Source organism: Cydia strobilella, chromosome 26 (genome assembly GCF_947568885.1).
Source record: "Cydia strobilella chromosome 26, ilCydStro3.1, whole genome shotgun sequence".
NCBI lineage: Eukaryota > Metazoa > Arthropoda > Insecta > Lepidoptera > Tortricidae > Cydia > Cydia strobilella.
This window is the reverse complement of record NC_086066.1, coordinates 6308701-6331885: the sequence shown is the minus strand read 5'-3', so window position 1 is coordinate 6331885 and position 23185 is coordinate 6308701. Positions and strand designations below refer to the sequence as shown.

General features: G+C 37.0%; 1 protein-coding gene and 1 non-coding gene across 2 annotated transcripts in view; both read left to right on the top strand.

The window, feature by feature from the left end:
- Positions 1 to 23185, top strand: part of LOC134753261 (uncharacterized) — a 35486-nt gene that overhangs the window by 767 nt on the left and 11534 nt on the right. Inside the window, exons 2-3 of the mRNA XM_063689092.1 lie at positions 13717 to 14291; positions 15152 to 15912. Coding sequence (XP_063545162.1) covers positions 13737 to 14291; positions 15152 to 15912 — 1316 coding nt within the window. The 5' untranslated portion in view covers positions 13717 to 13736. The remainder of the gene's footprint in view (positions 1 to 13716; positions 14292 to 15151; positions 15913 to 23185) is intronic.
- On the top strand, positions 12093 to 12165 carry Trnas-gga (transfer RNA serine (anticodon GGA)). Its single transcript has one exon. It is a non-coding gene; the product is annotated as a tRNA-Ser (tRNA).

Genomic DNA, 23185 nt, shown 5'->3' with positions numbered 1-23185 from the left:
TTTTGAATTCCCTGCCTGCTTGCCCTCGGCAAAGGCCTCCTCCAACCTTCTCCACTCTCTCCGGTCCATTGCCACTCTGCTCCAGGTACGGCCAGCTGCCTGCGCGATGTCGTCGCCCCATCTCATTATAGGTTTCTTCGCCTTTCTTTTACCTTCTCTTGGGTACCATTGGGTGCCATACAAGGCAAAAGCATTTCATAAGGGACATTCTCGTGGAATTCCCCTTTAGGTTCTCGCTACGCTTAAAGTACTTAAACAGACTGGGATTCACCTGCTATCTGCGGACTTGTTTACTGTAATTGTAGGCATTTAGTACATTGCTTATATTGCTTGGAACATAATTACAGTATTTGGTAAGGACATGGCCTTGAAGTTGTTGGCCAGACAATTATTGATTTGCCTTGAAAACATGTGTAAAGTAAACTGCCAGTTTTAGCAATATTATTGGCTTGGAAAGTGAAGGTCTTATGGTCCAACTATTGTCGGTAGAGTATCTTCCAGCATTCCCTATCCTGCGCCAGCTTTGACTTTTTGATACAACAATACAATTTCGCTTGCATGCGGCGAGAATAGTTATAATTTTATACCTAAATCTGACTTGTGAAGGAGTGAATTTTCTGTATGGTAGTAGTAATAGTAATAGTAATAGCCTTTATTTCATGCTTCTTTTTTTACAATTACATAAAATTTCATATTGGTTTATTATTTGCATGTCGCTTGTGCGGAAAAGGCCTCCCCCAGATTCTCCCATTCCTTCCTGTCCTGTGCTGTTCTCCACCAGTATCTGTCAAAGTTCACTAGCTCGTCTCTCCATCTTTTATTTGGTCTTTTTTGCTTTCTCGCTATTCCTATTGGTGACCATTCTGTGACACGTTTAGTCCACCGGTTATCCGTTGTTCGACATATATGGCCAGCCCAGGCCCATTTGCTTGTATGGTAGTACTATTAGTTATTCTGTGACAACACAACCCCTACTTTTTCTTTCACTTGTTCTAAAAAGCTGCATCTGGGTTTTCCTCTAGTCCAAATAAGGGCTCATCCATTAATTACATCACACGTTTAGGGGGGGGAGGGGGTCAAGAAAATGTGATATGTTGTGACAAGGGGGAGGGGAGTCACAGACTTTGCCAAATGTGACCAAGTGTGACAAAGGGGGGGCGTGAAAAAACCTCGAAATTCGTGTGTCGTAATTAATAGATGAACCCTAATGTATATGAAATTAATATGTGCCATTTTCAACCAAAAGGGTACTTATTGTCGCTTGTTAATTTTCTAGCCAACTTAATGAAGAACCCAAATCAAACTGAATCGACAAAAAAAAACATAATTTTTGAGCCTGCTCACAAAATTTGACGAGATCCGTAGAGAAATACGACCTGTACAGGTGACCATTATTACTACAGAGAACACAACACACAACACAACAATAACAACACAAATAAATAACACACAACACAACAACAACAGTAACAATATAAATTCGTGTTAGACCCGATTGTAAATGGGATTTAATACTACAGAGAAGCCTGTACCACGCGACCAAAACGTAGTAAGCGCCATAAAATTCATGGCGCTTACGCGTTTAGGTCGCGAGATTCATGCTCCGCTCCTTTTTTTTTTTTTTTTTTTTTATTTAAAAGGCACACTAAACAGACAACATTCAACATAGTTACAAAGAGTACATGAGTGGTAGGTATTGCATAAGAATGCCATCCAAAGCAAGCATGCACAGCAAGAAAGAAATATAAGGAGCAAAAACTATCCTAAAACTATAAAAAAGTATCCTAAAACTACTCAAAATTATACTAAATAACAAATTACAACATTTCGCAAATACTTAATAATTACATGTCAAATTGCGTACTATTATTGAGAAGTGTGATGATGGCCGAGAACCCTAAGAACCTGCCTTCTAAATACTGCCTGCCGTGTGTCGAAAATGTCAATATCTTTGTCAATATAGCTTCTATGGTTTGTTGTCAAAACAACAACAAATCATTGCGCAAAATACTGGTTCTCTGTGCCGGACCTATACGTTATTAATAAAAGTAATAATAGTTCAATGCATTTACTCAGCTTATTTTAATTTTTGCCTCAATTGAATCTGTCTCAAGAGTTCTCAGACTAAAGTTGCCGCATCATCAGTTGTTTATAAGGTTCATTCTTATATAAATCTGTATGGAAATAGTGCCATAATGAATACGGAAAATAAGGAACATTATTAAAAGGCATATTTTCGGTGATTATGTTATCAACAGTTTGGTCAATGTGCGTCGTACATTATCCTTAATATTTATTTATGGAACTGCTCTAGACTTGGTTTTTCGGGTTCCGTACCCAAAGGGTAAAAACGGGACCCTATTACTAAGACTCCGCTGTCCGTCTGTCCGTCTGTCACCAGGCTGTATCTCATGAACCGTGGTAGCTAGACAGTTGAAATTTTCACAGATGATGTATTTCTGTTGCCGCTATAACAACAAATACTAAAAAGTACGGAACCCTCGATGCGCGAGTCCGACTCGCACTTGGCCGGTTTTTTTATTGATTAATATGGGATTTAACCGCGAATATAATTTACATAAAATGCTAGTTATTTTGTGTATGTGGCTTTCCATTACAGAAGGGTCCTTACTTCAAGTGCAATAAGATCCTTTTTGTCTGAAATTCTGATAGAAAGGTCCCTTCTCTAGTGGAAAGCCACATATTGTTACATGGTTGGATGCATAGACATATAAAGACCTTCCTTACGAGCACTACGAATGGGGCCGATACATTGGAGTCAAAATCGCATTTAGTTACAAGTTTACAACAGCGCGCTCAGGCGTCGGTGTTCGGTCGGAATTTTATGTATTCGCTTATACACGGTGGCAAAAAAATAAGTGCATTCCCGTTGCCAGGGAGGTTTTGGGATTATACTGAGCAACTTTCACTATGGGACCAACACCGAAATCGCGAAAAAAAATTGGCTCCTTCATACATTTTGGCTGGTCCATTTTCTATGGGAGTCTAATTTTTTTTTTAGCGATTTGTTGGTTGGTCCCATAGTAAAAGATGCTCAGTATAATCCCAAAACTTCCCTGGCAACGGGAATGCACTTATTTTTTTGCCACCCTGTATACTTTGTTTATACCACAGAATAAGTAATAGTAATCATACAGAACGGCCACGCACCGCCCCGCTCCGACTCGAATTACCTCGCCCCGCGACAGACATCTGGCGGACTTCTGGCGTACGCGTACAATGACGCATGACGTCTAATATAGAAACACCAGAAGACAGCGAACTCCGTCTAGCTACTAGGAGAAAAGACTTGTCACAAACAATCTCGGCTAAGCTTAACATAGTTAAGCACTCAGCAAGCTATCAGGCCATTATTCTCTTTAATAGATTACCGGTTGAACTGAAGATGATCGTCAATGTAAACAGGTTTAAAACCAAGCTCAAGACTTTTTTGCTAAGCAAGTGTTTTTACTCAGTGGAAGAATTTTGTCAGCCTACTAATTAAAATTATTTATTGAATTGACATTATATACACTCAAATTAGAATTATTCATATATATACAATATAAATAATAGAATTATTGCGTAATTGACATATTTTGATTTTTTTATTTTTTTTTAGTTGTGTACAAGTTAAGACTGACATTTTATAATTGTAATTGTTTTTTTTTTTCATTAGTAAATCATTTTTGTTATATTTGAGCAAATTAACGTTTATTCCTTGTATGTTATTGTGTATTTTTTTTGTGTTAGCCTAAGTATTTTAATGTATAATTTCCAATGCGATGTTTTATTGCTTGTGAATGAAATAAATGAAATGAAAAATGAGACGCGTGTACAGACGTGCCGTTCACACATAGAAACGCAAGTGATTTTTCACGAATTAATAAACTAGTGGATGTGAAATGACTCCTATTTAGTATGAAAACCAGTGTCGCTAAACTCACACATTCATAGCCACGTTAAAATATGTCACACACTTACAAAATTGCTCTGATTCGTAGCAACTTTCCATACCAAAAGGTTATTACCGGTGGACATTTCTCGAACGAATATCAACTGTAGGCTACATGAGTGACGGTTTAAAATATAATGTCAAAGCTATATGACATACGACTCTTTCATTATCTCATTCATCTCACAAAAGCTCGCTCAACGTTCACCTAATACAACTACTCAACACCAGATGGCGTTATTTTATATAATTTTAAAATCACTTACTTATTACAGGCGAGAAAAGGGCTAAAAAACCAGTATAAGTAAGGTCTAATTACGCATGGTTTGTTACGGATCTCACGGTCACGTTACACTGGTGCGTTCGAGATCTCTACACGTCTGCGAGTAGCTAACCGTTGGAACTTCTTTCCATTCGACGATATAGGGAGGGGACAGTGTAATCGGAGTGTTTTATCGATATTTGTGTGTTCAGTTAGGTATTGATATTTCATTACCGTATGTTTTAACACATTTAGATGATACTTTATTTATGATGTTAATATAGGTAGTGATAATCGTGATTGTATGAAAAATAATATGTAGTACAGTACAACAAATATCTAACTAGAAATTTGTTTCTTATTAATTGACCAACTAGGTTGTTAATGTGAACATTAAATATATCTTAAAGTCAAACAGATAAAATCATAGTTCTTTAAAGGTCTATTAACTCGGTATTGCTGTTATTTTGTAATCACAAATCTGCAATTACTTACATAGGTAAGTATTCGTCTTTAACAATATATTTACTTGTAGCAGCATTTAAGGCAAATCTAGACGGGACAACCTGATTAAATTGTCAAATTAATTGTATGGTGTGAAAGCATACATGAAACTGGCTCATCGATCACACTTGATTTGATTGTAAGATTGTGACCTATCAAATCAGGAAGGGGGGCGGCAAAATTCCAATATTTGACGCTAGTTTGCGTGGTACGGAACACTTTTTATTAATTTAGTGAGCCCGAATGTCACTAATAATTACTAAATTAGTAACTAAGTTGCGTGTGGACGCTAGATGAGATGTATGGCAAATTTATCCCCAGAAATCTTTCTCTAAGAAATGCTCCTAGCAAATGGTGCTATATTTTTGCGGAAACTAATTTTCTTGCCCAGTAGCATTGATCCATTTATTTTTAATATCGGCATCTTGTGGTAACCTACAATAATTAATAATAAAGAAATAGAAAATATAAAACGTTTATTCGTGGCACATTGCATGCATTGTACGCATAAGTGCATTAAGTACCTAGTCTAATTATATTAACGATGAAAATATGATGGGTGTAAAAAACAAAAACGTATGTAAAGGAATACGAAGGTTTGAAAGGTTGCCATGAAATGACCCCGACTTAACTTAGTGCTTGATGACCAGAGCTGCCATATTTACTAAGACATTGATTATCCCAAATAATAATTAGAAACGTGTCTAAAATAATAATTTATTACCGAACCAAACATCAAACTTGAAATATCGTAACTTTAACTTTATCGATATAAATATCGACATTGCGCAGCATCTGAGTAGCGAAGTTATTTGACATTTAGGATAGCGAATATTCCAGATAAACGTAAAGAATAGTGACAAAGGATTGTGAACTCTAAGTTCTAACTGATAAAATATAGATTTACTTAACGAACATTCCTAAATAATGCAAAATAAACAGATTTTTCGTATTTATTAGATTATATTTAAATAAATAACCACCGGTGATAGGAAATACCTCCACGTGAAAGATTTTTTAAACCGCTGTGATTTCTGCAGCTTAATACTGCACAATACGGCATTTTAAATTTAATTATCAATTTTTGTTAGACGAGCGTGCGTACTACGTGAATGTCATTCGAGCATGAAGTTTACACAACAACTGAGCATAGTCTGTGCATAAAGTGAGTCGGTCGCTACTAACTGTCGGATAGACGGGAACGCCCACTTGCCATCTCCATCCTACTCCGTGTGATTTTTGATGTATAGCGTGTCCGCCCTGTGGTTTATACTGACGCCTTTCCACTGCGCAATTCGCCACACGACTACGCGCTCAGTCATGTGGCGAATTGGTGTAACTAAATGCGATTTTGACTCCAATGTCTCGGCCAATGTAATGTAGTCAATGTGCACTCATACATTTAGTTCTCTTACTTTATCGTGACAGTAAAACGTGCCATTGCCATGGACATCCATTGTAAAGTATAAAAGCGAACATTGTATAAACTGTATAGATGATTGACGCATTAAGTGTGTTTATTTAGTTTATCATAGCTAACTCAATTAACAACTTATTAAAGTCAAAACGACGTAACCGCTACGAAATGTAGTTCGTAACGTATTATCCACGATGACGCGCAGATTTGTCAAATCTAATATTTAATAACATGACATTACTATAGTCAAGACACGCGTCTTCTTGAATGACACGATCTAATCCATAATATTATAAATGCTAGTGTGTCTGTTTGTCTATTACCTCTTCACGCTTAAACCGCTGAACCGATTTAGTTGAAATTTGGTATAGAGATATGTAGTTTGAGTCCCGGGGAAGGACATAGGGTAGGTTTTACCCCAGAAATCATCCTTTAAGGGGCTGAAAAGGGGGGTGGAAGTTTGTATGGGGAATCGATAAAAAGCACATTGGGTAAAAAATAAGCTACCCAAATTACTAACTCCACGCAGACGAAGTCGCGGGCAAAAATAGTAGTAGTAGTAGTAAATCACTTTATTGTACAAAACAAAAATTGTTAACATGAAATTCATATAAATTTAGGTACAAAGGCGAGCTTATCCCTATAAGGGATTTCTTCCAGCTAACCTTAGAGTAAATGAGTGGAAAATTCGAATTAGATAGATAGACAAACTTACAGAACGTACAATAATATTTAAAAAGGAAAACTACAATATTAACGTCTACAAATAACTAAAATACATCAATTGCATTATGCAATAAAATAAATATGTACTAACATACATAAATATATAGTACTAAATAAATATTAAATATATATATATATATATATATAAATAAAATATATATATTAGCACTCAACCAAATCACAGTTCGTGGGAAAGCCAAAGCTTTTTCAGATTAACTTTGACTTAGTATTTAATATATGTAAGTGTTTTATAGCAATATTGGTATTAGTAAATTTTTATTTTTTTCCTTAATTTATTTGATAGTCCTGTTGTAAGTTAAATTAAAAATATCTGGGAGACCGAGCTTTTCTCGGAAAACATAAAAACTCAAAAATGCGCGTTTTCCCAGAGATAAGACCTAGCTAGATCGATTTTTCGTCCCCGGAAACCCCCATATAGCAAATTTCATCGAAATCGTTAGAGCCGTTTCCGAGATCCCCGAAATATATATACATACATATTTTATACAAGAATTGCTTGTTTAAAGGTATAAGATGTGTTAACCGTGAAAGTTTAAACAAAACTTCAATAACTGGCCTTTTTAAAACCCTTCGGATCCTCGAAATCGCACGGCTATATATATAGCACAATATGTTGTTTTGTAACCTGAATTCGTTTCGCATCTGTATGACCTTGCTTCTTTACACTTTGGTCGCATTCGCAATATTCGCATAACGTAAACTCAACATTGCCCAAACATTTGCATGCTTTGATTAAAACCCGGCCAAAGTGCGAGTCGGACTCGCGTTCCGTTTCCGTACATTACACAATTTAAACAAACTTTTTTTTATTGAAACGTGAGTGAAATGTCTTTAAAAAACCCGTAGGGGTCGGATCAAAAACTAAGTGATTGAGCCCGACTCACACTACCGACTCCCTTCAATACTATCTCCATTACTAGATTTGCTAGGCATTTAAATGTTACTACTAGAATTACACACGCCACACTGCAGGCTAGCATGCACTGGGCCTAAGACAGAGCGGCCTGGAGAGCACTGGTGAAGAGTGTCCACACTCGTCACGTCCCTCAGCCATGAGGTTACGACAAAGAAGACTAGAATTAAAAACGAGTGGTACTAATACCAATGAACTGCAACCAAAAATACATATAACTTCTACTATATCGTCTTTTCTGCAACTTAAACACACTAGACTGTTTGTTATAACTGAAACCATGATGTCATATCCGGTGTTATACTAATGATACTTGATTACCGATAAATTGATAACGGTCCTATCTGGCTATCAGTGATGTTATCTCGTCAGACGTATTGATTATTGATATTGCGATAACGTCTACTTATCAATTATCTGGATAGTAATGCATGAACAGAGTCAAACAAGCAAAAACACTTGCGAAAGATGCTATTAAGCTCATCCGAGGCAGTAATTTTTCCATTAAAAAATTCAAATGTAAACTAGTTTTGGCTGCTAAGGAAGTAAGGATACAAACATACAAAACATCCACATTAGAACGTTCTAAATACATTGGACGTGTGTTTTTCAGGCTGGTTCTACCACAAAGAAAATGTACATTCGTTGCCAGAAAGATTCTAGAAAACCAATAAAGCATATTCTGAATCATCAATTTATTTAACAAAATTATAAATGCAACTTCTGAAACATTTATTTACTTACATAAAAGATGTACAGTGGTAGGTACTATTTACTAAACCAAATTAGTACGAGTAACTAGCTTAAATCTAAAATAGAATAGGCCGAGGATGCTGGCGGTATTTCGTCGTTGTATCGAAATGCGATGCGACGAAGCCGCCAGCTTTTCGGTCACAAGTTACGTCTAATTAATTAAGTTTCTGAGAATCTAAGAACTTTTAGCGTTGCCCACGTGTACCTACATATTATTTTTATACCATTGAGACACAACAACGTAGCACTTTGGCATTGAATATTTTACAGAAGTACATTAGAATTGCAAAAACGGGGCCTATTGGGAGATATGTAGATGTACGAGGTGGCATTGCAAAATAGGAGAGTAGAGCGTACAATACAATAATGTGAATATTATTATCAGAATGCGAGATAAAACTAAAATATCAGGTCCATTTTGTTTGTTTGACTTTTAAAATATGAAGAGGATACGGGAGCTGAGATTTTAAGTTTATCCGTCTCGCTAACGGAAGCGGCTCCGAAAACTAGTGCGATAAGGACGATAATGACAACGCCAGGTTGGGCGAAAAATCCTGCGTAAAAATCTCTATAAACGAGGTTTCTTATTCGACTGTTTCCTCCTCCAAAACTTAACCAAATCTAACGAAATTTTGAGATCTAAATGGTAATTAAATTATCTGTGTCGGACTGTTTTGCTTTTTAGGCTAATTGCTGTCAGTTTTGAATACCATGCTTCCTCTAGTCAATGAGGACTTTTTTGCGAATATTTGAAGTGCTCTAGCGCCTTAAAAAACAAAAATATCAAAAAACCGGCCAAGTGCGAGTCGGACTCGCGCACGAAGGGTCCCGTACCATTATGAAAAAAACAGTAAAAAAATCACGTTTGTTGTATGGGAGCCCCATTTAAATATTTATATTATTCTGTTTTTATAGTATTTGTTGTTATAGCGGCAACAGAAATACATCATCTGTGAAAATTTCAACTGTCTAGCTATCACGGTTCATGAGATACAGCCTGATGACATACAGACGGACAGCGGAGTCTTAGTAATAGGGTCCCTTTTTTACCCTTTGGGTACGGAACCCTAAAAAGCAAGAGAGTCCGGCACAGATATTAATAATAATACTTATTAAGTAGATAAATATATAGAATACTTATTGGCACACCTCAGTAAAAGATACAGCTCACAGAAAACAATTGATTAAGGACCACAGGCGGTTTTATCGCTGAAGAGCGATCGCTTCCAGACAATCTTTGGGTAACGGAAACAAATCATTTAGTCAAAAACGTTCTGAATCCAGAAAGCGAAACAAAACGACGCGCGAGCGTTATGAAAGTAGTGTTGTTTTATTTTAAATAATTATATTTCAATGCATGTAGCCATCATGTAGCTCATCTGTTCGTGAAAATTATCTGTTTATACACATTATCGGCGTGTCTAGGCCATAGTTCAGCGTGATAACGATTATATCGACTAGTCATTATCGAGAGGGGTTTTCCAAGTATCGCTTAAACGCAAACTATATTGCAATGTCTGGCGTCGTATGTGTAGGTAGAGGCATTGTGTCTTGGTTGGTAACACGCATAAATACACATACGAATAGTATTCATATACCTACACTACATACACCCCTGAAATTAGGTATACAGTAGTTATAGAAACAGCCATTATCTATAGTAGCGGATGAAACAACTATATTAAACTAGCTTTTACCCGCGACTTCGTTTGCGTGGACTTAATAACCGCAGCTAGAGTAAGAATAGCGCCTGGAAAAAAATTCATAGCAATCTAAGTTTGAGCATATTATGCACACAAATTAGCAGGCACTTCGTTAATTATCTCAATTCCACCCCGCTTTTTACTTTCTTAAGGGATGATTTTCGGGATAAAAACTCGTCCACGTCATGTCACATTTTACCGCCATGATAAAGATTTATCCTGCTAAAGCCTACGGTCTTACCTATAGGAGACTGCTTCAATGTAATTTAAACTATATTTAATGGGCACAGTTTCATTTATTTTGTATCGTTCGGTTTCAAAATATAAGATAACTTCCTTCCATATTTCCTACACTATTGATTTCAAATTAAACTGATACTATTTTAGATTGAAGCTAGTTATTAATTTCGTTTACGTAGTACCACTGTATATATCTTATATGTAAATAAAGACCAAATTGACTGATACTTCTTTTTAGGGTTCCGTACCCAAAGGCTAAAAACGGGACACTACTGTCCGTCTGTCTGTCACCAGGCTGTATCTCGTTAACCGTGATAGCTAGACAGTTGAAATTTTCGCAGATGTTTTTCTGTTGCCGCTATAACAGTAAATACTAAAAACGGAATAAAATGAATATTTAAGTGGGGGGGGGGGGTCCCATACAACAAACGTGATTTTTTTGCCGTTCTTTGTGTAATGGTACGGAACCCTTCGTGCGCGAGTCCGACTCGCACTTGTCCGGTTTTTCTTGAATGGCCTTAGTGAAAGTTAAAAGCGTATCATTACAATGTTTCCCTATTAACCAGGTGGGAACTGTATAATTACTCATTATTACTTATCGTCATAAACTTATAAATCTGCGAACTGGCTTCCAAATCGTATCCGAAACACGAAATTCGAATATTAACGTAGAAATTCGGAGCCTTACATTAGTGCTGCAATCGCTATATTTAGGTATGTATCTGTTTTCGATAAGGCACGCTATCTTCCGAATTATGAGAAGTCTATAAAAGCGATAAATGATATTGATCTTGGCTTAAGCGTGTCGAATGGGTGCAATTATTAAGGACTAGCTTTTGCCCGCGACTTCGTCTGCGTGGACTTAGTAACAGCAGCTAAAGTAAGTATAGCGCCTGGAAATATTCTCATAGCAATCATTCAACTCGAGCATATTATGCAAATATGCACACAAATTAGCAGGCACTTCATTAATTATCTCAATTCCACCCCGCTTTTTACTTTCTTGAGGGATGATTTTCGGGATAAAAACTATCCTATGTCCTTCTCAGGGACTCAACCTATCTCTATGCCAAATTTCATCTAAATCGATTCAGCGGTTTAAGCGTGAAGAGGGAACACACAGACAGAAAGACAGACAGACTTTGGATGGAATGGATAAGGTATACAGGAATAAGTAGGTACCTAGGTAACCTAGGGTCTCCACGTACACTAAAGGAAGCAATGAGAGAATTTGAGCTATGCTAGGTTTCGTGGAGGACCTGGGGTTGTTTATTTTCCAGACAATATGGAGTTAGCAATTATGCAAGTTGCAGGACATTCTCATAATTTCTGAAAACTCTAATGAGAAAATTCTCATGTAAGTTTCCACTTAAGAAAGTAAGGGATTATTACTCAGTCTTCTTAACTGTTGACGACTGTTTCATTTAACATTTACTTCACATATTGACGTCAAGTATAATAGAAATGGGAACTAACTATAAGAAGGGCAATGTTCGTATAGGAGGGCAAGCGCGTACTGCCTGCCCTTAGAGTTGGTCAAAGACGCCTAGTCTTAGTAAGATGGCATATGGTCAAGAAATTGGGACGGGTTCCGCCGTGGCGGGGTGGCCTAGGGGTTCAAGGTGTTAGCCCGGATTGCTAAAGACGCCGGTTCGAATCCGGCCTTCACCACTGGAGGGCTTCGTCACTTTTTCTTTAATATATGACATTTATTACAGTTTATAACTGTAAGAAGGTTTAATAATAAACGTGCAGAAAATAAATGCCGAGAACATTTCATGGGAACTGTAATTTTTGAAAATTCTCCTCGGCACAATAAATATGGAGTATGAAATTGTTTCTCAGAGATCAGCTTTGATGTGAGAAAAGTTATCTTTTCCTGTTATATTTCGCAGGCGTAATCCGACTGATACGATTATTAGATAGCTGTAATCTCTTATCTGTGCTCACTAGCGGGAAAATAAACAATAGAAAAATAATACTTACATACAGCTTAAAGGCGGGCTTCCACCAGTGTGCGGCACAGGCACAAGCATTTTTGTACTGTGCCGCACACTAGTGGAATCCCGCCTTTACCACTTAGGTGGTTGGTACAAAAGTTGCGCGGTGATTTTCTTATAAAAGTATTAAAATTAAATATTGAAATAAAAATAAATAATTTTTTGGGGACAATCTTACAACAGATCAACCTAGCCCCAAACTAAACATTGCTTATACTATGAGTACTAGTACATACTTATATAAATAAATACATACTTGTTTAGATACATATTTAGATAACATCCATAACTCAGGAACAAATAGCCATACATTTGACGTGCCCCTCCACTGCAAAAATCGGCAGGCTGTTTTGTACAGAAAATGACAGACAAGGCGTCTCCAGTTACTAAATGGCATAAGAATGCTCTCTGCAGTGTTTTGACCGAGTGAGGCGGCTATCTACACAGTTATACTCTGATTTGTAATTAAATTCCAAAAAACTAACCTCACAGATCCTTTTCTTTCGTAATAATGGAAAATATGTAAAGAAGTAAACTCAAATTTCCCTTTTGCATACTCTAGCATTTAAAATAAATATAGAAGTATCATTTTAGCATTGTTTAGTTTCTTAAAACATACGGAAAAGAGAAAAAGTGAGCTTAGATTATTGGAATTTAATTATAAATCAGAGTTTAGTCATCCGTACATACAGTACAGACATACAACGCAAATCGCAATAAACATGCCATCGGCCGAGCTTGGCATCGTGCCGGTTGCTTGTTTACTAACACTCAACGGCTGACACTCACACCGATCTCTATAGTCGGACCAAGACAAGACTGCAACAACCAGCAACAACTTTGATAGCACACGCAGTGCAACAAGAATGGATAGGATAAATCAGAAATCATCGCATTTATTCGTGATAAACTATAAGTCTAATTATTACTGTTTGCAACGTTTAAAAAAGTTAATTTCGGAAATTCAACACCACATTTCATGAATTAAATTTTTAGCAGTTTATATACATTATCCTTGGAATTTTAAATAATGAATTCACAACGACTAGGATGCTTTGTGTTATCTGGCCTGTTAGCATGAGTATTAGCGTTCTCGCACGCACCTCTATACATCTTGCGCGACTTCAAGTATGGAGTCGCGCGCGAGAACACAACTCATGCTGGACGGTTTGTTTGTAGTACTTACCTACTTGTATCTTAGGCATATTTTTCTTTGTTTCAGAATGATCTTAAGCTAATAACATGGGCACAGCTACAATGTTAAACACAACTCCAATGGAGAAGGAGAAGAAGCCCAACTTGCTCAAACTCGTCCGGACACTCTTCCAAAAGAAAACGCAAAAACATGAAGAGAAAAAGGAAGAAAAAAGAGAACTAAAACCAATAACAACGCTCAAAGTCACTCCAGTCGCAACTCTGCTAGAAGAGTTCCAGAAAATATCTATAAAAGAAAATAAAGTCAAAAATGAAGAAGATAAAAATGAATTGAACAGATTTTCATACAGAGAGAGGAAAGATAGAGATGACAATAAAGAATTCGAAAGAATCGAATCTCGTAACGATAGATTCGGTTCACATTCCTCACAAGACAGTGGCTATTCTGAACATGATGATCCAAACGCAAAAGAAAAGGACCAATATGAAAAAGACAGTGAAGATGTGGTTAAGAAGATGGAAGAGTTAAAGATTGGGAAAAAGAAGCTGCAAACGGTGTTCTTGCCACGGGCGCCGATGAAGACGAACAGGGAGGTGCCCGTCATGCATCCGTATAGCAGGGACGTGGAGAAATACAAAGAGGTATTGTTGAAATGATTTAATTTCTTCCAAGCTAACTGCACAGACTTTGGGGTGATAGAGAGTTGGAGTGCCACTGTAAACGTCAGATTTCTATGAAAATAAGGCGTTAATGGTGGCACTTTCACACTTTTTTTACGTCAAAGTCGGTGCAGAGTTAGCTTAGACGGGCCTGGATGATCGCGCTGTTACTTTCAACAAGTATTTGTTACATTTTCAAGCATTAGCACTTCAAGCACATAGCCCCTTAGCCCATAAGTCTGCCCTTGTGTCAGAATGGATGGATTTAGGGATGATGCAATTCCTAGATGAGAATGGGTCCGCCACTACCAACAGGGAAGAATCTATTGTAAGAAAGAAAGAAAGAAAATACATTTATTTAACGCCACAACAGATTACATATATTAAAAATATATGATATATGTAGTGGTTTTCATTTCCTTCAAAACACAAAAAAAACGATTGATCGAATTGTCTTCGGAGAACATAATTCCAGGAATTGATTCCCCTCGTGCTCTTACATTTGTAATTTAAAGAATGTTGGTACAAAGTTTAACTAAGATAACAACATCAGTATCAATGTTTTTGTTACCCACTGTATTTACCCAACCTCTGTAGTCAGTCCTCTCAAAATAACTTATAATACCTACGTTTGGTGTCATTGTCATACCCATTTATATTCAGTGGCTAGCAACATGTAAAATTCGGTAAAATTTACTAGCTGATTTCGGCTTGACTTGTCTTCCCTATTAATAGCTAAAGTAAAATCCTTAATCTCTTTAAGTCTTCTACAAAACTATGTCAGGATAGGGCGCCTTTGAAACAGTCTCCCTCGAAATGTCTAAGTAAACTACATTTTTCAGGTGGTCAACACAAACACATTCTCCGGCGGCCAAGTGTTCGTCAAACCTAACACGGACCTCGCAGAGATCTCCCGCGCCATCTCCACCATCGAAACCAACGTCCAGAACTTCCCCCTTAACAACGACCAGCAGGACTTCCTCCTAGAAACCGGCTTAGACTTCGTTACTCAAGAAACCAGCCCGCGAAAAGAGTCCGAACTGCCTGAGGAAATTCATTTCTGCATCGACGAATTAAACATGCTTAACGACACACTAGCGTTCAGAGAGTACACAGACATCTCTAACACCATTCTCAATTTCGATTTAGAGAACTATCAGATCAGAAATCAGGAGCCCCGAGCACATACTTTCCCTACTCCGCCTTATTCGGAGAACGCTTTAAGCCCTCTTTCTCTTAACTTAGGCTCACCTCCGCTAACATCACCAGCATATTCCTCATCTCCTGGTAGATCGCCCAACTACAGCGATTTAGAGCGATACCAGGAGATCTCAGAAGCGTATCAGGAGCTCCCAAACTTAGAGGGTATAGAAAAGCCTGTTTTAGAGAAGAAGAAATCCAATCCAACATCAATAATGTCGATGAAGCAGTATAAAGATCTTCAGAAGGAGTTGTCGGCTGGATTCTCGAAGTTCGAGTGCTGCATGATGAGCCGGAAGGCGTGTAAGGAGATTTTTGAGGAACACGCGAAGAAGTTAAAGATTGAGGAGAGGAAGGGGTTGTGCGTGAAGTTAGCGCGCTTGGATACACAGACGGCGTACGGGTGAGTACATTTTTATTATACGCTATTGCGTGTTATATCATTCATTTTTAGGACGCGCTCGGCTCACGTCTGCTCGGAACAATAATTAAAGCACAGTTTAGCGAGCGAGTAAGGGAAAATGACTTTCAGCTATCGAACACCAGACCAGAAGCCCTTTCGTGGTAGGTCCTCTGTTTTGTGAGGCCTTAATTTGACTCTGTGTCATCCTCTCGTAATAGTCACAAATCAAAAACGCGAAACCTTCTTGATACTTGTCAACAGAAAAAAAATAAGTTATTAAAACTGATAACATCTAATAGTAAACTTACAAAAAACTTACAATATACGTAGTGTACTTACACAAATGTACTAGTCGGACCAAGCTCTGCAGCTCAGCACCGATTTCGTTCGCAAACGACAGAGTGACACCGAGCGTTAAATAATGACACTCCCACACTCCGAAACTGCAAAGTTAGTGCAGAACTTAGACGTCTAAACAAGATTTCAACGTACAAGTATAATAATGTAAAATATCCATACCTTTGCAAAAAATGTTATTTTTATCCCAGACGTGGGCCGCGATGACGCAATGCGCAGTTTTCCTCAGTATGATAATGCGACCTCTCGATTGAAGGAATATACATAATACATGCGAACTGGTTCATAAAATCGGTGAGCGATTTCATAAATGTAGTACCTAAATTGAAGCTTTGCATTGAAGTGCAAGATTTTATTCGTAAAGCCGAAGGTGTGGAAATGTTTCATCGGGTACCAGTTTGCTAAGTACTAGCTTTTGCCCGTGTCTTCGTCAGACAATTCTGATAAACCCAAACACAATTAGGTTGCATTGCCACCATTGCATTGTCACCCAACTTACGTATATGTAGGTGAAGTTTCAAGCGCGATCGTATAATGGTAATTCTAATTTAGCTTGCGACTACTCTGATAAGAGTGTACGAGTGTACTGAGAAGAAAAGAATGTAGCTTGCTAGATTTGACCCAAATACATACAATACTAACATTGCAAGTTGAATAAAAACTTGTAAAATGATTAAAAAGTGTAAGCAGACTCTTTTCGTGCAAAACGTCCTACTTTTTGAAAGTGTCAGAAAACCCTTACGGTACGGAACCCTTCGTGCGCGAGTCCGACTCGCACTTGGCCGGTTTTTTTTCCATTACCATTAATACTACCACCAAGTCCACCAACACCATGGCCATTGGCGGCGCGTCGTAAATATTCGTATGCACACCGGAGTCAAATTAGCTTTTCATTTCTCCATGAGCAAGCCGGTGGGGATCGAGTTTATGCAGCCGCCAGTTCCGCCACTGTACTAAAACGCAAATAAAATTGGATTCCCAGATGCGTCTAGGATGCTAAAATGTATAATTTCAGATCCATAAAGGATGACTCACGTTAGACCGGGCCGTGACCGGGCCGGAGCTTCCGGCGCTTCGTTTTCTATGGAAAGCATCACGCGTGATCACCTGTCATGTCATAGAAAAGTAAGCGCCGGAAGCTCCGGCCCGGTCTAACGTGAGTCATCCTTAATGCATTTTTAGGGTTCCGTACCTCAAAAGGAAAAAACGGAACCCTTATAAGATCACTCGTGCGTCTGTCCGTCTGTCACAGCCTATTTTCTCCGAAACTACTGGACCAATAAAGTTAAAATTTGGTATACATGTTTGGTATATATTGTAAGTTTGTGACCCAAAGTCGGACATGTAACGTAAAAAAATGAATTTTAAACATGGGGGCCTCTTTTGGGGGATAAATGAGAAAATTAAAAATAAAGTTTTTCAAACTATATCGTGTTACATATCAAATGAAAGAGCTTATTGTGAGAATCTCAAGTATATTTTTTTTATAATTTTTGGATAAACAGTTTAGAAGTTATTCAAGGAAATAGGCAAAAAATTACCATCCCAAAAGGGACCTTATTGTCGATGGCGCTTACGCCGCACAGCGTCGCGCGGCATTGTATTGTATTTATGGGTGAATCAACTTTTAATGTTCAACATCAAACGTACAGAGTCCCTGATCGATATTACAAATTTATAATAAAGGTAATGAGCTTTATTTGCATTCCATTCTGTTCCCAGTAATATTACGTAACATTTCATCACGAAACATTGAATTGTTTTTTACAATTTATCCGGTTTTTAATGGTTGTCCGAAAGACCAAAAGATGGTTTTCATAGTACGTCAAATTGTCCCTTTGCGACGGTGCACCATACAAATTTGAATCATGAAAAAAAATACTATTGTGGGATTGATATACATATACACATAATCATTTTTATGGATAAGTATCATCAATAAAACACCGATTTCTTATATTTGTACTAAACCGTTTATAAATTTCTTGCGTTTTAGTGTTGTCCCTTGAAATTATCCGCGTCATGCAGGTCCATCGGACAACCATAAATTAGTTACGGAATCTAAATGTAGATGGCGCAGTAAGGCACTTGACAACAAGTTTAATTTCCTGGTAATCTGATAGGTCTAGCCGCCATTTTGAATAAACGACACTCGCGGCGTCAGTCGGTCGGGTACTGTTGGTGAGTGCGGGGTGGTTTTATTGTCTGTCCATCGGACCACCGGCACAAATTCGTAAGTACTTAATATATTTGAATAAATTATGTCGCACTAGATTCTGTTATATGTATATGTTACGGTAAGGGTGAAATAAAACACAACAAATCATTAATTTTTATTGTACGGTTCAAAGTTTTAGAAAAGTCCCTCGGACAACTAGTCACTCGGACAACTGATTTGGTTGTCCTTGGGACATTTTGGTTGTCCGTTAGACAAAAATGATGTGATAAGATTTTTAATAGGGTAAATACATGTGATAAGATGTTAAATAGGGTAAATACCCAGTCTTTGACCTTTCGCTTTGACATAAGGTTAATTTTAAGATATCAACAATTACATTTTTTTTTCAATCACGGGGATCTTTACCGTAATTATAACTTGCTTACACGTATTTCATGTAAATAAAACTGTCTGTATGAAACTGTTTTTTTTTTTAATTTATGGATTGAAATTGTAAAAAAAATTACCGTTGGTACGGAACCCTCGGCGCACGAGTCTGACTCGCACTTGACCGGTTTTTATTTACATGAGTCGATATCGCGGAAACCGAAGACAATATTAAATACGTATTTCATTTTAGGCAATGGGGTTGACGGAGAAGGAAAAATCTAGGCGCTATAGAGAGAGACTTAAAGCAGACCCAGAAAAATTGGCTGAAAGGAAGCGAAAAAAAAGAGAAAGTTATCATAAAAACAAAATATCGATATCAGCTATGCAGCCTGAGGACAAAAAAAAACTGCAGAACCATATGGAAATTGCGTAAACAAGAACAAAGAAAGAGATCAAAAGCACTTCGAAACATACTGCAAGAAACACCACCAAGTTCTCCGTCTACTTTGCAGGAAATCAATATACCACAAGATCAATATGTACCCACTCCGCCGGCTTCTCCCTTTGCACCTCTGGAATCTGAACAGAACAAAAAAAGGGGAAGGAAAATAATCCGTAGAGATAGATCTAAGATGTACAAAGAAAATTTAAAATTACGAAGCCAAGCCAATATGTGGAAAAAAAAATTAGAAAAATTTAAGAAGAGGGCTCATCGTAAAGCAAACGAATTAAATAAAATTAAAGAAAAAAGAACCGTGGCAGAAAATGAATTATACGAAAAATACAAAACTTTAACTCGTGCTATAAAGAAAAACTACATGACAACAAAGGCACGAGAAGGGAAAAGGATGTTGAGAAAGATATTTGAAAACGTAGATGAATCACGCAAGAAACAAATCATACAGGACAGTTTAGGTGTAAAAGGAAGCGCTAAAGCAAAGACAACATGTAAGGGTGAAACGGAACTAATAAAGAAAGTAAAATGTTTTTTCCAAAGAGATGATGTGTCAAGAGTCAAGAAACACCGCCGGCAAGAAAGAAACCGTCACTAAAGGAAAAGAAAAAGTTCAAAAACGGTTCCTTTTAGAGTCAATGAAAAATTTATTCAAAGCGTTTAAGTTGGAGAATCCAGGGACAAAATGTTCCTATTTCTATTTTACGAAACATCGACCCTTCTACGTACTCAGACCAACAGTAGATGGCAGGGATATGTGCCTTTGTAAAACACATGCAAATGCAGCAGCTAAAATAAAGGCTCTAAAGCAGAAAAGAGTTATTAATGCGGTGGATACAAGTACACTGATTCTAGAAACAGTGTGTGACAGTAATAAAATGGATTGTATGTTTGGTACTTGTGTACAATGTCAAGATAGAGAAATAAAAATAAACGAAGATAATGTTAAGGGTAAAATGCAATGGTTTGAATGGGTGAGAGAAGAGGAAATTTATGTAAAAGGAGGCAAAAGGATGAAATCTATTAAGAATGTTAAAAGATTGAATGAAGATTTGGTACAAAACATGATAGATAAATTTAAAGAGGATCTGAAAATATTAAAAAAACATATTTTCAATATGAAAACCCAGTACAGGAATTTCCGGCAAAGTGTTGATAACATTAAACCAAACGAAGCCGTAATTTTAGTTGATTTCAGCGAAAATTATAGTGCAAAATGCCATGAAGAAATTCAAGCACACCATTTTGGTGGATCCCGCAACCAAATAACACTCCACACTGTTGTCGTATACCTGCACGACAAAGACAAAAATTACAAGGTATCTTCTTTTTGCTCTGTATCGCCATGCAATATCCATCAACCTGCTGCAATATGGGCGCACTTACATCCGATTCTAACAAGCATTATTGAAGATTACCCTGAAATTGACACTATCCATTACTTTTCTGATGGACCTTTCTCTCAGTATCGCCAGAAAGGTAACTTCTTCTTGGCTTGTACAAAAACATTTGACTACGGGTTTCAAGCATTTAGCTGGTCATTCTTCGAAGCAGGTCATGGCAAGGGAGCGGCTGATGGAATTGGGGGATTCCTTAAAAGAGAGGCGGATAACAAGGTAGCAACTGGAAAAGACATAACCGATGCATTTGGATTTTACCAAGCCCTCAAGGAATCTAGCAAAATCAAATTGTTTTATATAATCAAAGAAAAAATTGACGATGTTCAAAATTGTATTCCAAAGGATCTTGTCCCTCTGCCTGGAACCAAAGATGTGCACCAAATCTTTTCAAGGATTCGTGGCCAACTAAAGTATAGAAATTTGAGTTGTTTTTGCTCAAGAGGATTGTGCGACTGTTTGCATCCAAAGTTTTACTCACCTACCCCAACTTTAAGAATAATTCCATCCCCTGTGGACATGTGTGAGGACAACATACTTGATGATGTAGACAACATACGTGATGATATTATATCCAGTGATGATACTGATGATGATTTGCCTTTGAGTGCCCTGGTTTCTTTAAAACAGGATGACATCTTATTTACTGATCTACATAAGGCTCCAAACAAAAGTATTTACAACTGTGTGTATGGTTCTTCTGATGAGTCTAATGATGAAAAAAATACTACACAGCCATCAGTATCAGGGCAAAACCAGTTATTACCTGGAATGGGTGATTATCTACTCGTCAAAGTTTATGGCACCAAAGGCAAATCATACCATATTTACGCATGCATTGGTCAAAGCAATATCGACGACGATGGAGAAATTAAAGTCACATTTATGAAATGTGTTAAAGGTGGGAAACTATTTGTCCTCAATGAAAAAGATGTCTCCTATGTTGCTTATGAAGACATCGTTCAAAAACTTCCTAATCCGGAAATTCAATTGAAAAGAGGTGTCAATTATTTTAAGTTTCCAATAGACACCAATGTTTTTGAAAAGTAATTTATTGTAGGGAACTGTTGATCTCCATTAGGTTAAGAAAAACTAATTTTTCGATAGATACGTTAATTAGAAAAGAGGCGTCAATATTATTTTAAGTTTTTCATTGGATACCAATGTTTTTCAGAAGATTTTTATTTTAGGGGATAACAACAACTGTTGGTCTCCAATTAGTCTAAGATTTTTTAAAGATTATTCTCTGAATATGACTCGTATTGTGATCTTTTATTATAAGAAAGAGACTGTCAAAGACTGCACTAAGTATAAAAAATGTTAACTAGTTGATTTAAAGTTGTTGATTATTAAGAATTGTATTATCACAATTCTTAATGTTGTTAGGTGTGCTGAAATATTAAAACTGCTTCCTAATACTTCAATAAATTTGTTTTATTTAGTACCTTCCTAAAGATTGTAGGCTCTAAAATGTCCTTTGGACAACCAGATATGTCCTTGGGACAACTACGTTGTCCCTGAATTGAAAATCACTTATTGTTATTTTTTTCGTTTTAACATCCAGAATTATTCATATTGTTTTAAAAATACAATAGCACAATACAAAACCAAGTAGCAGGAGGAATTTTGTTACATTACTATTACTATATAGCGTTTTAATTAAAAAGTTCCGATCCTGTGAAGTCACAGTTGTCCTGGGGACATGATAAGGGGAAATATTGTGAAATTCAGGGCGATATTGGCATATTTATAGATAAAACATGAAACTATATTGTTTAATCAATGTATGTAAAATAACTGTTTTCACAATAATTGATGTCTGGTTTGTTAAAAAAATAATTTTAAATAGTTGTCCAGGGGACAGCAGATTTAGGCTGGTGAACTTTTTTTAGTAAAATTCACTAAATTCGCAAAAAAAGTGCTCTGCTCTATACATAACTATAAATTATAGAAAATTATCTTTTAAACAAAATAATGAAATATGGAATATAAGAAAAAAAAAATAAGTCCATAAATTCATCATGTGGACATTTAAAAGTTGATTCACCCTTATATCGGAGCATCGTTTATAATGGCGTAAGCGCCATCGACAATAAGGTCCCTTTTTATAGAAAATACCACAAATACTTACACAGGGGCCACACAAAAGCATCCTTGATCATGAAGTAAAGCATTGTATAAAACAATATCCTCAGGTAGAACTTAAAAACATCGTTTGGAAATCGCTGGGATGGCTACCTGCGCGGTTAGGGGAGCGAAAAAGAACTCTGTATCATTTGAAAAAGGTTCACAATAGAATGACAAATAACTTGGACAGAGGCGTTATAGGGGATACTATACCTGAGGACTTACCGCGTAAAATCGCAATTTCGTTATCTGCGTCTCTATCACTCTAACATATTGTAGCGATAGAGAGGCTAATTGCCGTACGAAGTGATTCGGTTTGGGGATTGTGACATTGAATAATAGGGATACAGTATTGTTGGGTACCAACCAATCCACACTGTAGGGGGCTAA